Raw genomic sequence first — 13352 nt, 5'->3', positions numbered from 1 at the left:
GCAGCAGCAGCAGAAAAATAGATAAACAAGCCAAAATCGGCTTCAACCCAGAAGCCAAACACCCCTGGTCTTACTTTCGCAACGTTTACTTTTCAATGTAAGCAAGTGTGCCTTAAATTAGCATGATGGCACAGCCTGAGTAAACACGGCTATCTGCTGAGTCGCAGCCCAAACACTATCATAACACTTGAGCCCTGAGAGGCCGAGGACAACTTTTGATGGCATGTTTTCTGCACGGCCAACACCGGCCTGTCAGTGAAGTGCCCTACACACCGGGTCCAGACAATAGTCCGCTCTCTTAGCAGCCTCTTCAAGTTTTTCCATGTGTAGCTGAGCCCCCTCTCTCCCCCATGCTCTTTTTTATCCTCAACAACTCCTCATCAGGAATAAGTGACTATATAACTAATCGGTGAGGCGGTGCAGACTGCTAAGGTCATTGGGTTTGTGAGGGGTTCTGGCTAATGTTGCCCACAGAGGATATACCTCAGCAGTTTGAGAGGGCTCCAGCTCTCATATAGCTGGAGCTGAAATCCTTTCTGTGCCCTCCAGATGGATAACAGAAACCCTGTTTAGCAGACTATCGATCCAACACACTGCCCCCCACCAAGGACTCGCCTCTCTAAGACTAATATACCAAAGCTCTCTCTATTCAAACCCTGATTAGTAATAACTAATACCTCCCTGTATGTATAGTGTTGCTGTTTAGTGCTTTAAAAAGACAAGACGTCATGCAGATGCAACCGTATATTTGGTCCGTTCACAGAGTAACTCTTGGCAGTACTTGACACTTTATGTGTTTGCACACTACCTGCTTTTTGTCCCACAATCCTTTGCACCAACCCTGCTTACTATGCTGTCATCCTATATTGCTCTTTTCCTCCATAATATTCTGATGTTCTAATGGAAAGAAATCCTGTACATTTTGTTTTAATGGGTCATAGGCTTCATATTTTACTCACAAACTGACAGCAAGTGTGTGTGTCAACAAACTATCTATCCTGCATTTCGTTCATACATTGCAACATGACTGCTGCTGCCCGCCTGCAGCCTCAAAGAAGAAAAAAAAAACATGTCACCAACATCTGCTGCAGGTATGGAGGGACCTGCAGAACTCTGATCTAGTATGTTCTACGGTTTTGTGGCTAAAACTGCTTATGCTGACAACTTTGTTCCTCTTTCTGTTGAGTCCATGCTGTTTGTCGCCTCTTGAAAATGTAAAAGACACTTCCTGCGTGTCCATTATATTCAAACCGACACTTTAAAACAATCTATGGTGACATACTGGGTGACATTTTAAGAGTTAATTTACGAGTGCCACTGTGTTCAGAGCTAAGGAATAAATCATTTATTGATGTTGCCGCAGTTTACATTCATTTCTTTCAGTAAAAACGTGGTTAAGATTTGATGCTGTGAAGCTTGTCAGTCAGTATGATAGTGATTTCTGCGATAGGGATTGTTGTTGTTTTTTTATGCTTGTCAGGTGAGCTAAGGTTAGTCTATGTGTGTGAGTCTTAGTGAGATACTAGCTAGCAGCTAACCACACTGCTCAAAGGTTTTGTATTGCATTTGTATATTGTGTTGCCTATATCTTTCTTCTGCACAAACCTAAATCGAGGTGTTTAAATATGTAGGAGCTAGTGTACTTTTGTGGTATTTTGAACAGTTGTTGCTCAAAGTGGATCCTTATCGTAGTTTTAAGCAATGTCAAACATTTGTAATGAATCTTTAAGGTATAAGTGTGATATTTAGACTTGTGTAATGCCCTCTGGTTTGACCACTAAATCTGAGCAGCATTGGACTCAAACACAGATTAGAGAGGAGACCTGCAGACCTAGTTTTCTGCCATTTACACAATAAGCTAACAGGGGGTATCCCAGATTTCTGCTGTAGAGTGAAGTAACAGATCCTAGTTGCAGATCAGGTGAATACCGAGAGCAGACTCAGTTTGTAAAGACTTCTGGGCTTGATGCCATCCACCTGGCAGGGCCCCCGACGGGGCGCCGGCCACAACACGGACCTGCTGCTCCCAACAGAGGCCGGTTGCCAGGAGACGGGTCGCTCCTCCCCTGGCTTTATTTACTGCACTCCTCATCAAGGTCACAGCCGGTGTCTCTGCGGCCGGGAGAGGAGCAGCAGAGACACGTGGCTATCAGAGAGGGAGACTAAAAGCAGCAAGTGGAGGGGCGGCTAAGTGATATTGTTAATCTCCATATTGGCTTAAATCTGCCCGTCAGCACCACTCTCTCTCTCTCTCTCTCTCCGTCTCTCTCTCTCTCTCTCCCTCTCTCTGCACAGTGCCCCTCTGATTTATATAATCTTTATATGCTAAGGTTTCTGCTGCTGCACTGAGGTGGTGCAGTTTTAGTAGGACCAAAACTCTTGGTCTAAACTGGTGGTGTCAGTGCTATGCTCTCTGTGTTGAGTTACCCCCTCAGCCTGTCATCCATTACAGCTCATTACTCTACATCTTGTTATAGTCACATGCACATGACTTTCCCTGAGAGCAGATCAAAAGATAGCCGATTCAAACAAGCAGAAGCCAAAAAAACTTACATTTTGTTGGGCGCTCCAGTTTCCGCCTCCCTCGCTTCTTGCACGGCGTCGTCGGGCTGTCGTCCTTCTCTTTATCCGAGTCTTGGTCTTCCCGGCCGTGCAGGAATCCGTTCTCTGAGGACGGACTCAGACTCTGAAAGCTGTCCTCTGCCTGGCAAGAGGCAGGGTCTCTGGGGATCCCGTTCTCCACTTCCCTCTTCTCCTGTTTTGGGAAGCAGGCGTCAGACGTCCTGTCTCTGTGCCCGCCCAGCTCTCCGTTGTGGAACTGTGCCATGGACGGCCTCCCCACCCCGCTGTAGCTGTTGCCCATGCCCATATTGCCTTTGAGCAAGCCACAGCTCTCAACCTGCCGGCATAAGAGGAGGGGGTTTACATTTGAACATCCTGGCACTCGGCTTTAAAGGCTGTTATTGCTGTATGTTACAGTTTGATGTTCTGAAGATGTAAAACAGTGTTAAGCCTGTCAGCTGTTATGACATATCACTGGATATATTGTAGCTGGCTGTGCAATAAAGGAAACCTTTCAGGAAATACAACAAATCATCCCGCACGCTTGAGAAAAGGTCATCTCAGTGAGCAACAATAAAACAGTGTGAGTGAGGATAAGCACTCTTCACCTTGCATTAGCTTAAGGGGTCTATTTGACAGGAAATGTGAGTAGAGCATTTATTGTTTTTACATTACACGCATTATTTCTTCTGTTAAACCTCCTGTGCTCTATCTGGACAGAATCAAACTGTAGCTTGACTTATTAGCCAGTGAATTATGGCATTTCCTTTTCAGCTCTGTTAAACTAGAGTTGTAAACTTCAAAGCAGTGTCGGTACAGTAAATCTGCAGTGCAGCCAGTAACTTGCAAGGGAGGAAAGAATTACATTAGGGTTCATCAGGTACACTACTGCCTTTCCTGTAATGGTGCATTCACGATTACAGCAGCACGGAAATATGTCGAGAATGTTGGCTGTTTGACAACAAGGAAAGTGCGACCAGTTTGAAACGCCCAGTAAAACTATTTCATTCTGTGCAGAGGAGTGAATTCAAAGAGAGCTGACCTATCTGAAGCTGTGGTTTCCGTTACAGTGGCAGACGTTCAGTTCTCAAACCTTTCTTTACCTAAAAAAAGCAGCAACTGTCTAGCAAGGCAGAGAAAAGATATGTTTCAAGTTCAAAGAAATGTAGTAGTGTCTCTGCCTAACTAAAAATAGCCATAAAAACACACTTTCTCAGACATTCCCATTACTGGGTTACTGGGAGCAGAAAGTGGAGCACGTCTTGTGAGATCAGCGTGTCAGCACTGATTAGAGCAGCGCTGCAGCTTTCATCTCCTGTACATGTAGGTACAGCAGTTTGCATTTAAGACAGACGACAGAAGCGCCTCGGGGGTCATCTGTCTTTCAGCACACCAGATTTAACAAACACAAGATCCTGTGCTTGAAGCTCAAAGATCAAATGGTTTTAGTGTTGCCCAGTGGCATATTAAACAACTGTTTAACAAATGCAATGCAAATGATGTGGTACAATGATGCAAACAAAACCTTTACTGTAATGTAAAGGTTTTTACAAAGCTACATCAAGCCAACGTTGTTTTTTAAAGCATTCCTCGCAAGCAGCAAAACTCTAATTGACTTCATCATTGTCGTAACTGAGAACAAATGAACTGTAAATGTTAAACAGTTGCACTCAAACAAACAGCAGCGCTCCAGTAAATCTGTTTGACAGGATGAATGAAAAAACGAAAAATCCACAGCTCAGGCATTATTAATATTCTCACTCAATTTCTAAAAGTAAAAGCGGCTGTTAGTTTAGACAAACAGACAGTCGAAAACACATGTTCAAACTCAGGCAATATGCTCACACACACAAACTGTTTTTGAAAAGATTACGCTGCAAATGAGTGACCCAGTGAACTAGACGTAGCCCCCTCCCAGATGTCAAAGGTCACACTCAGTAAATCAAGCAGCTCAGACAGGCGGACAGAGGTCAAAGTAAAAAACTGGCTTCACACTCCACAAACTGCTGCAGCATTACAGCCTACACATAGTTAGTTTAACAACCCATTAAAGGGGGACTCATCAGTATTAACAATGGATCAAATGGCTCTTTATAATTATAAAAGCATCACATGTGTTGACAAGGCTATACAATGTCAGAAAACAGTTAAAAAAAATTGTTACTGAGCATTTTTAAACTCTGTTTAGAGGAGCTGAAAGTACTGAATCTGACAGTCTGTAGAAAGGACCAAAGTCACTTAATAAGTTAAACATACAACCGTGTGACCTGAGCTGAACGAATGAATGCTTCACTTAATGTTGCCATTTTTCAAGCACACATTCAACCCTTTCTATCAGGAACTTAATTGACCTTAATGTGCATAATGTCTGTGTGCTTAATGGGAAGAGGCTTGAGGAGTGTGACATGCCTCCATAAAAAGATATCGACCATCACAACTGGACTTTTAATAATTAGTCAAAAGAGCCGAACGCATTTAATGCATGTCAATTATCTACAGGATTCATACTAAAAGAAATGCCCTATCCTAGGTGAGCGAAGGTTCGTCTATGTGTGTGAGTCTTATTGAGATACTACTGTAGCTAGCAGCTAACCACACTGCTCCTATTACTCATTCATAGAAGCAAACAATAGCAAAACACCTTGTAAGTGGAGTATCTGACACATGTGGTCAATCCCTCAGCGCTGTGAAAACACGCTTGCATGAGTGTAGCTTTTATTTATCGAGTAGTACCACTTCTACTGCTTTAAATACACACTGGCACAAACCGGCTTAACCCTACCTGCCATACAATATCTGTTACTATTTCTGTTATCCCATTTGTGTTTTTTTTTATGTCAAACATGATAATTAATTAGCATGATTTTTAAGTTATGCAAATGATAACATCTCAGGGAAAAAACATCAAGATACATGTTGGCCCAAGAGTCATTATTAAATCAGGGCTTTTAAATGCAAGACGCAGCACAAACAGATTACAAAGAGTGTTTGTGTAGTAGTGTAGACTGCATGTTATTTATGAATGGGTGCAAAGTAGTACATGTACTAAAGGCTGAAACTACACCTTGATTTGAATACTGTTGATGGGTGTTAGCAGATATATATATTTGTTTTATTCTTTCAACAAGAACATAGACACTTTGAAGAAATGTGCAGTGTTAAGACTATTTACCACATAGCTTTGTAATTAGCATTGAGACTATCATGTCACACTTGAGGCTGGGGTATGCTTAATAGAAAGTATTTTAAATGGGGCGAAGCCTGCTAGCTAGTTCAGGTAGTCAACTCGAGCACCAATGATACATTGGTGCTCGATACACACGTGACGCACCTCGTCCCTCTTACAACCAACCAAACACATTGTCCTAAACATGCCGCTCTATTGAAGCTGCCAGGTCTTCCTGCCTCTGCCTCGCTATGCTGCTGCTGCCACGGCTGTGTTCACTTGCTATTGCTACGTTCATGTTCCTGCTGCTGTGTTCACTTGCTATTGCTGCGTTCATGTTCATGTTCATGTTCCTGCTGCTGTGTTCACTTGCTATTGCTGCGTTCATGTTCATGTTCCTGCTGCTGTGTTCACTTGCTATTGCTGCGTTCATGTTCATGCTGCTGTGTTCACTTGCTATTGCTGCGTTCATGTTCATGCTGCTGTGTTTCATGTTGCTGCTGCTCGCCTGCCCCCACCACCACCCCAGCTTCCACCTGTAGGCTCGGGGGATAGTTATCTAATCATCACTCAATGTTCTTTGTAAATCTGTGGAGTGATGAGGCCCGAGCCTAGACGCCAAACTCAAACTATATGCTGCTTCTAATAAACATATTAAGAAACACGTGAGTTGTCTGACTGAAATGTGTTATACGGTAAATAATTATGTTTAACTCAAGGCTTCAGTTGTGAAAAGTCTGCTGTCACAGAAATGGATAACATTTTGGCTCACAAAAGTGCAAAGGAAAAAAAAGACAGTTTGACAGAGCCTGCATTAACGGGCATAAAGGTTCGATTGTCAGTTTTGAGAAGTTACAACCGCAGCTCCTGTAATTCATGTCGGAGAGATGTGTGGAAGTCTTCAATGTATTCAGTGACTCATGTACAATATATATCAAAGAATGAATGCAGTGAGCTAAATTGGCACGTCACTCTGATAATCAGACTAGGGGGAGGAAATGTATCACATGGTTTGATGATCCTACAAGTACTTTGTTGAAGGATACTAAGAGCGCAGTTATGCTTCAACCAAAGTGCATGTTAGATGGTCAAACAGCGCCTGAAACCCACCTCAAAACAGAAACATATTTTTCTCCAGCTCAAGTAAAACTAAATGAATGCCTTCCAGCATAGATAGTTTGAAAATGTGTGCATTTATCCCCGTATTTAATCAATTAATCACATCTTGCCCTTCTCCATGACGGCAGGATTTTCACCCCCGGGTATAGAGGCGGTAAACAGCTGCCTTAAGATGTGACTTTGAGATGTGATCTGAGAAGGGGGGGATTTGTTGCCTTTCATTTGACATGAATGAAACGTAAAAACGTATCGAGCGCACCCAGCCATAACCAATTTACAGTGCAGCTTTTTCCTTTTATGTGTTCAGTACTCTGGAAATAGTTGATATCTAATCTTTACTTTGAGCAAAATTCAGCCGACATACCGGAAATGTGATCTCTGTGAAACAAGTATGCATGCACAGATGGATGTAGTTGTAAAATGTTAGAACAACACTCACCGGAAACTGCTTGCGTTTTCTTGCAGGCTTGACAACTTTACAAGAGGCACTGCTTTTAGCCGACTTCTCCTCTGTCACCAGGTCGATGTCCAGTATTGTGCTTTCACCCTGTCAACCAACAAATCTTGATATAGACTCAATAATGCAGTTTCAACAATGTCATTATCTATAGAAATATCGTATTAATCTATAGATAATGGATGCACATAAGAATCTTTCCATGTTAGAAAGACTGTACTTGCACATACAATAAGCTAAATAGCCATAGATGCCGCTGGAGTGATACTAAATCTGCAGGACACACACCAAAGTGCACTACACTGAAAACTCAACCATTTTGGGGGGGAGTCTGCAGTGAGTCCCTGAGTGTCTGTGGCTGAGTGGACAATGAGACAGATAGAAACTGAATGGCACGTTCCTTTGAACCCGGCTGAAGTGAAAGCTACGCGGACGCAGTGCTGACCTTCCAGAGACAACCCCCCCCCCCCTCTTGACACCGTTACAAAGACATCGACCCCCCCCCCCCACACACACACACACCTCCCCCTGCTGCAATTTCCCTTTGATTAACACAATTGTCTCCCTCCGCGAACAAAGCCCCATGTCCGCCACCACCAAGTACCCCAGGGGTTGATGGGAGAAAAGATGATCCTAATGTAGATGCTTTGAGTTTCAATATTGACTCAATAGGACCACCAGCATCAGGTCTGAATGCAAATGAGTCTGCAAGGCTGTTCCTGACAGCAGCAGTGAGGAGGGGGGCTGGGTCCTTTATTACATTCCTTCAGTGTTGAATGTGAGATTCCCTCTGAGATAAATGAGCTCTCCGCACTGTAAGTCACTCTGCCACCAAGTCCCTCCGCTGACTTGCTGTTAAGTAGTTTTATTTTAATCTTTGGCACTGTTGCATCGGATAACATGACAGAAAACCACAGTAAGATGATTTTGTCTTTGCATATTGGAAGTGTTAAATACAGCAACAAAATTGAGTGACCTTATTGCGTTAGAGCAGCAAGACCAGGAACAGGTGCAACACCTTCAATTCAATTGGAAGCTAACTACAGTGACAATAATACTCTGCAGTTCTTCCTATTGAATATACTCAGATTCTTATTCCTGCTTAAGAATATTTTGAAAAACTATCTGGAAAATAATCAAAATGGCATTTAAAAACTACATTGGATTATAAGACTTGCATTGCATTTTCACAAGATACAAAATTAAAGCGCTATCCAGGATGCAAAAGCAATCAGTGGTGCTTTTAGGACAGTATGTATACTTTTCATTTTACATTTGATTAGTAATGCATCTTACATGAACGTCTGAAGACTATATTTCAGTTAGCAACAAACCTTGGAAACAGCAGTAGAGATTTAGCCGCTGCTGTAGAGCGTTCAGTCTAACCACACGATCTTCATCAGCAGATAGTTTGCCCAGTTGTCATGGAATTGCAGATGTTCAATTTGCCTTTTTTATAAACACTTATATTATATTGTCCATTTTTAGATGTAAAGCTTCTGGCAAACTCAATCTGCTCGTGAAGATCTGTGATATGACCAAAAGCTACTAAATGGGCCTTTCGATGAGATTTATTTATTTTTTTCCCCCAACTGCTGTTTCCAAGGTCGTGGATGAAATTAGAGCCTCCTATTTTTAGCCAACATGGATGAAAAGTTCATAAATTGCTCAGAAAATGGTGAAAAATCATTGATTAAATATCCACAAGTTGAAGTTATATATCTCTGCTATCAAAATGTGTCACCCTTTCAAAATAAACATCAAAATCACACCTAAACAGTATAGCATTGTTCCTGTCTTCTATAGACAAGAGGCAATATACATGAAGTCATATAATGGTATTTATCAGTACATCTACGGTTCTCAATTGTATGTGCATGATACACGATACAATAAATACCACAATAAGTAACAAGAGAGTCAACGTTTTTGGTTAAAGCGATAAAAATACAAGAGCAAATCATCATTAGGTAACAGCCTGATGGGACACAGAATATTTTTTAAAGCGGACGTGACATTTGTGACATCTCATCACTTTCTCTTTATATTTTTTCTTTAAAACATTCTTAAAGAACTGGACATATGCCTGCACAGACTCCTATAGATTCTATTTCTTAAATATTTCAAAAGATGGAGGACTGTAATAAACATGCATACATTTAAAAGGTCAGGCCATGTTACGTCCTGAGAGTGTTTGCCACTAAAATGGAATAATAAATCCATCAAACATTAGTGTCCCAGGGTGATAGACTGATTTGCATAAAGAGATAGATGTGATGAGAGTAACTGATGCTGTGATTAATGGGCACAGGGTTATTATTGATCAATATCGCTGGATCAGCCTTTAAAGGGTATTTTAAATGTAGATTTTGATGCTCTTTAGAGAGGACGTGTTTTGCAGATGGTGCCGCCATCATTGTGTGATTACCAACAGAGAGCCTGGTGCTTTTGTTTTTTTCCTCACAGGGCAGCAGAATTTGCATAGATAATAGCACGTTTTGAGTGCAGCCTGGCGTGCAGGCTCATTTGGGAACCACTTACTTGGATGACACAATTCAGTGTTGCCTGGCTATCTCTGAACGAGCAGCCAACACACACAACACTCGCCGTTCAAACAATTCCCAGCCTGGGTGCTCAGACTCGGTGAAACGCCATTTTCACACAGCTTCACCCTAATATTTCCAGGAAACAACAAAAAAAGGCCTGAAATATGATTTGTTGTAGCCTGGAGTGAACCCCACTGCGTTGTCCATATCCCTGCACTATTTCCGTCTGAGTAGCCCGTTATTTAAGGCAATGACTGTTGCCAGGCAACAGGACTAAGGCCAGTACTGTGTAATGGGAATGTAGAGGAAAAGAAAAGATCCCCCCCACCCCAGTATTAAAAAAAAAAAGCTGTAGAACCGCTCCAGCTCAAGCAAAACCTACAACAGCCAACGCCCACGTCACCAAGCACCATTACAACAGCGAGTGTCACATAATACAGCTGCATCTCGCCTCTCATCAGCGCTGCTGCTGCCTCTGTGGAGCTTCAGTGATGCTGCAGTTATGCACAGACTGTGATAATGAGTGCCTGCATCATGAAAGGTGACACGGCACTACACATTGCTGTTAGATTCTTTGGTAATAATCTGACTTTTTCTTCAATAAACGGGAGGAAATTATCCAGTTGGTTTTTAGATTGCAAAGATCGTTACGGCATTGACAGGTTGATTAAATCCATCCATAACATTTGGAACAATTTGACTGGGCTTTGACCTAAAGTGACTATACTAAACCAATCATTTAACGTCAAAGTATTACCCACAAGCTGTCTTCTGACGACAAACACCCACTCATGCATGTAAACATACTTTTTTGGGGGGGGGGGGGATATTAAAGGACTCACAGTACTACATGATTGCTGGATAAACCCAGGAGTGACTAATCTCCTGTTAAATCTGTTGAGTTTGAGGGCTTTCATAAAAATTGCATTTTGCAGTGAGACTCGAATGCAATATTAATCAACAGCTTAACTCATCATTCAAAAATCCAAAACATGACTGCATGAACTCTTTGAACCCACCAGCTATAAAAGTGAGAAATCCTGAGTCATTAAGCAACGTGCCAAGCTTCACAAGAGTCTCATAAATACCTGAAGGGAGATTCCTGAGGCGCACGTGTTTCTTACCATTCTGTTTCCAGGTGAATCGGCGTAGTCAGAGTCTTTGAATGAAGCGTTGTTGTTGTTGGTGACAGTGTTGGACGGCATGGTGGAGTCGTATAGGTGATATCTGATAATGGGGCTATGTAGATGAGGTGAAAATAAACTTAAAGAAACAAAAAAAGAGAAATGAGAGATGATCCCTCTTCTCTCTGTACTCCTGAAAGATAGAGACAGAAAATCTTGTTTATTAGATGCCCTTTAGTTTAGCATAGTGGTGCTTTCACTGACAGCTGAGCAGAGTTTCATAATGCAGAGACACATTTTGTGCACATTTTCTCTAATCAGCTTGGTTAAATGTATATTTTCTGTCATAAAGAGGCTATTTTTAAACATAATCTTTCCTCTCTTTGAGTGCATGTGTAGGATCCTCAGTCTGCTACTGTATGGCTACTATGCCTATAGGGCCTTTTACACCACATGTGTGGGTGTGCTATAGTCCACATTAAATGGCTGCTTGTGTGCCCTAATAACGTGTATAACCCTGCAGAATAAATCCTGCTTCAATATAGTGTTTGTGTATATGAATACGATTTAATTTCATCCTAAGTGTGTGGGTTAAAGTTACTCGAGCAGTCAGCCATGCGCACACAGCAGAGCCACAGTGACACTGTTGCACTCGTGGAAATGTGCACAAAAAAACGAGCCCATATAGCTATACTATTCATATAGGATGGGTTTAATTTCCCACAAGGGTGCAGTCAGGATTATTGACAGCCAGATTTTATTAATTTAAGAGCTCTAATAGACTCTTAAATAATAATTGCAGGCAATCTTGGAAAAAAATAATTTATTATTTGGCCACACAGGCGATTAATGTCACCGCATGTCCGCGCACATCAAGCCACAGCCCGGCCATAGCTCACATTACCGCGATCCGCTGACATGAATCGATCATCCAATTTGTCTATGCGTTATAATTGCAAAGTTTTAGACGTCTTAGAGCAGGGAAGTCTGCAATTTGACCCAGGGGGTTGTGGCTCTTTTTACAGGCCACGGCCACTCCGGTAATAATCCCCGTTATTTTTTATAATGAAGCAAATGCTTGCAGGAGCCTCAGTCCCGGTTCTGTGCTGTAAATTCGGCTCAAGTTCAATGTCCAATCAGCACATCTGCAACAAATCTAACCCTAAATATCTATTTTCCCGTTTCCATCGAGCGCCTTCCGCTCTCAGGGCTTCACGTTTTTTGTTCACATTAAGGTCTGTCGTCCTGCGCGGTTAGCAGTGCCGGGTAAAGAGGATTTAAAAGCGTGAATCGCTAAGTGTTCGTTACCCGATTTTCCCAAGTCCCAGGCCTGACCCGACCCTTTTTGTCTCGCTATCTCCCGGAGCCTCCTTCCTCTTCTCTCCCTCTTCTTGCCCGTCCTCCGCCTCCTCAGCCGGCCAGCTCTCCTCCAGAAGCACCGCTCTCTGCAGGGGCTGCCACTGTGCCGGGCCGCAGGGTCCTAGAGACTGCCGGCTCACCGCTCTGTTAGTCAGTAACAGAACAATAATAACTTTATTTATACAGCATTTTTTTGTAAACAGTGTCAAAGTGCTTTACATGGATTTAAATAACCCACTGTCTTCTCAACTGAAGAACCCTTAACATTGTATTGGTTTCTTTTTTTAAATAAATTATTCCAGAATTATACTTAAAATCTGAAACACGGTTGCTTTTTTAATTTAAAATTTGTCTTTTTAAGCCTGAAAGATTAACTAAGCCTAATGTAAATGAATCTCCTTTTAGACGTTTGACTAATAACTTAAATGTAATGCCAATATCATCTCCTAAATCTAAACTTTCCATCCTTTTGTTATCATGAAAGTTAGTCACATTAGATGCAGTTTTTTCCCCATGATGTTTTGAATTAATTCACTTGACGTTTCCGTTTGCTCAAATCAGTGTGTTGACTCATGGAACTTTCTGAAACTCACATCTTGATTAGTTTTGAATATCTGTCCCTCAGGACCTCCATTATTCCTAAGACTTATTTTACTATAAGTTCGTCAGCCATTTAGCTTTCTTGTTCTTTTTGCTCAACTCAATGTGTAGAAGGGGGGGGTGAAGGTGGTCTGAGACTTAAGTCATTATCATGTCTTCTCTACTGACGAGCCCTTAAAAGTGTATTAGTCAATTTTTTTAAATAAATGATTCCTTAGACTTTCCATCCTTTTTTGATCAGGAAAGTTAGTCACATTCAATGCAGTTTTTATTATGTTTTGAATTAATTCACTTGACGTTTCCTTCTTCGTCAACTCGGTGTGTTGACTCATGGACCTTTCTGATACTCACATCTAGATTCGTTTTGAATATCTTTCCCCCAGGAGCCCAGTTGGGTGCGTTGAACACTGCTGAGTAAC

The 13352-nt window shown here is 41.9% G+C and overlaps 1 protein-coding gene across 1 annotated transcript in view; it reads right to left on the bottom strand.

The window, feature by feature from the left end:
- dnmt3ab (DNA (cytosine-5-)-methyltransferase 3 alpha b) overlaps window positions 1-12407 on the bottom strand; it is a 37612-nt gene extending 25205 nt beyond the window's left edge. The window contains 4 exon segments of the mRNA XM_034144476.1: window positions 2554-2899; window positions 7287-7394; window positions 10975-11167; window positions 12283-12407. Coding sequence (XP_034000367.1) covers window positions 2554-2899; window positions 7287-7394; window positions 10975-11055 — 535 coding nt within the window. The 5' untranslated portion in view covers window positions 11056-11167; window positions 12283-12407.
- Window positions 12408-13352: the final 945 nt, after the last annotated feature.

This window comes from Trematomus bernacchii, unplaced genomic scaffold, assembly GCF_902827165.1.
Source record: "Trematomus bernacchii unplaced genomic scaffold, fTreBer1.1, whole genome shotgun sequence".
In the NCBI taxonomy this organism is placed as follows: domain Eukaryota; kingdom Metazoa; phylum Chordata; class Actinopteri; order Perciformes; family Nototheniidae; genus Trematomus; species Trematomus bernacchii.
The sequence above is the reverse complement of the archived record's forward strand: the minus strand, read 5'-3'. Positions and strand labels throughout refer to the sequence as shown.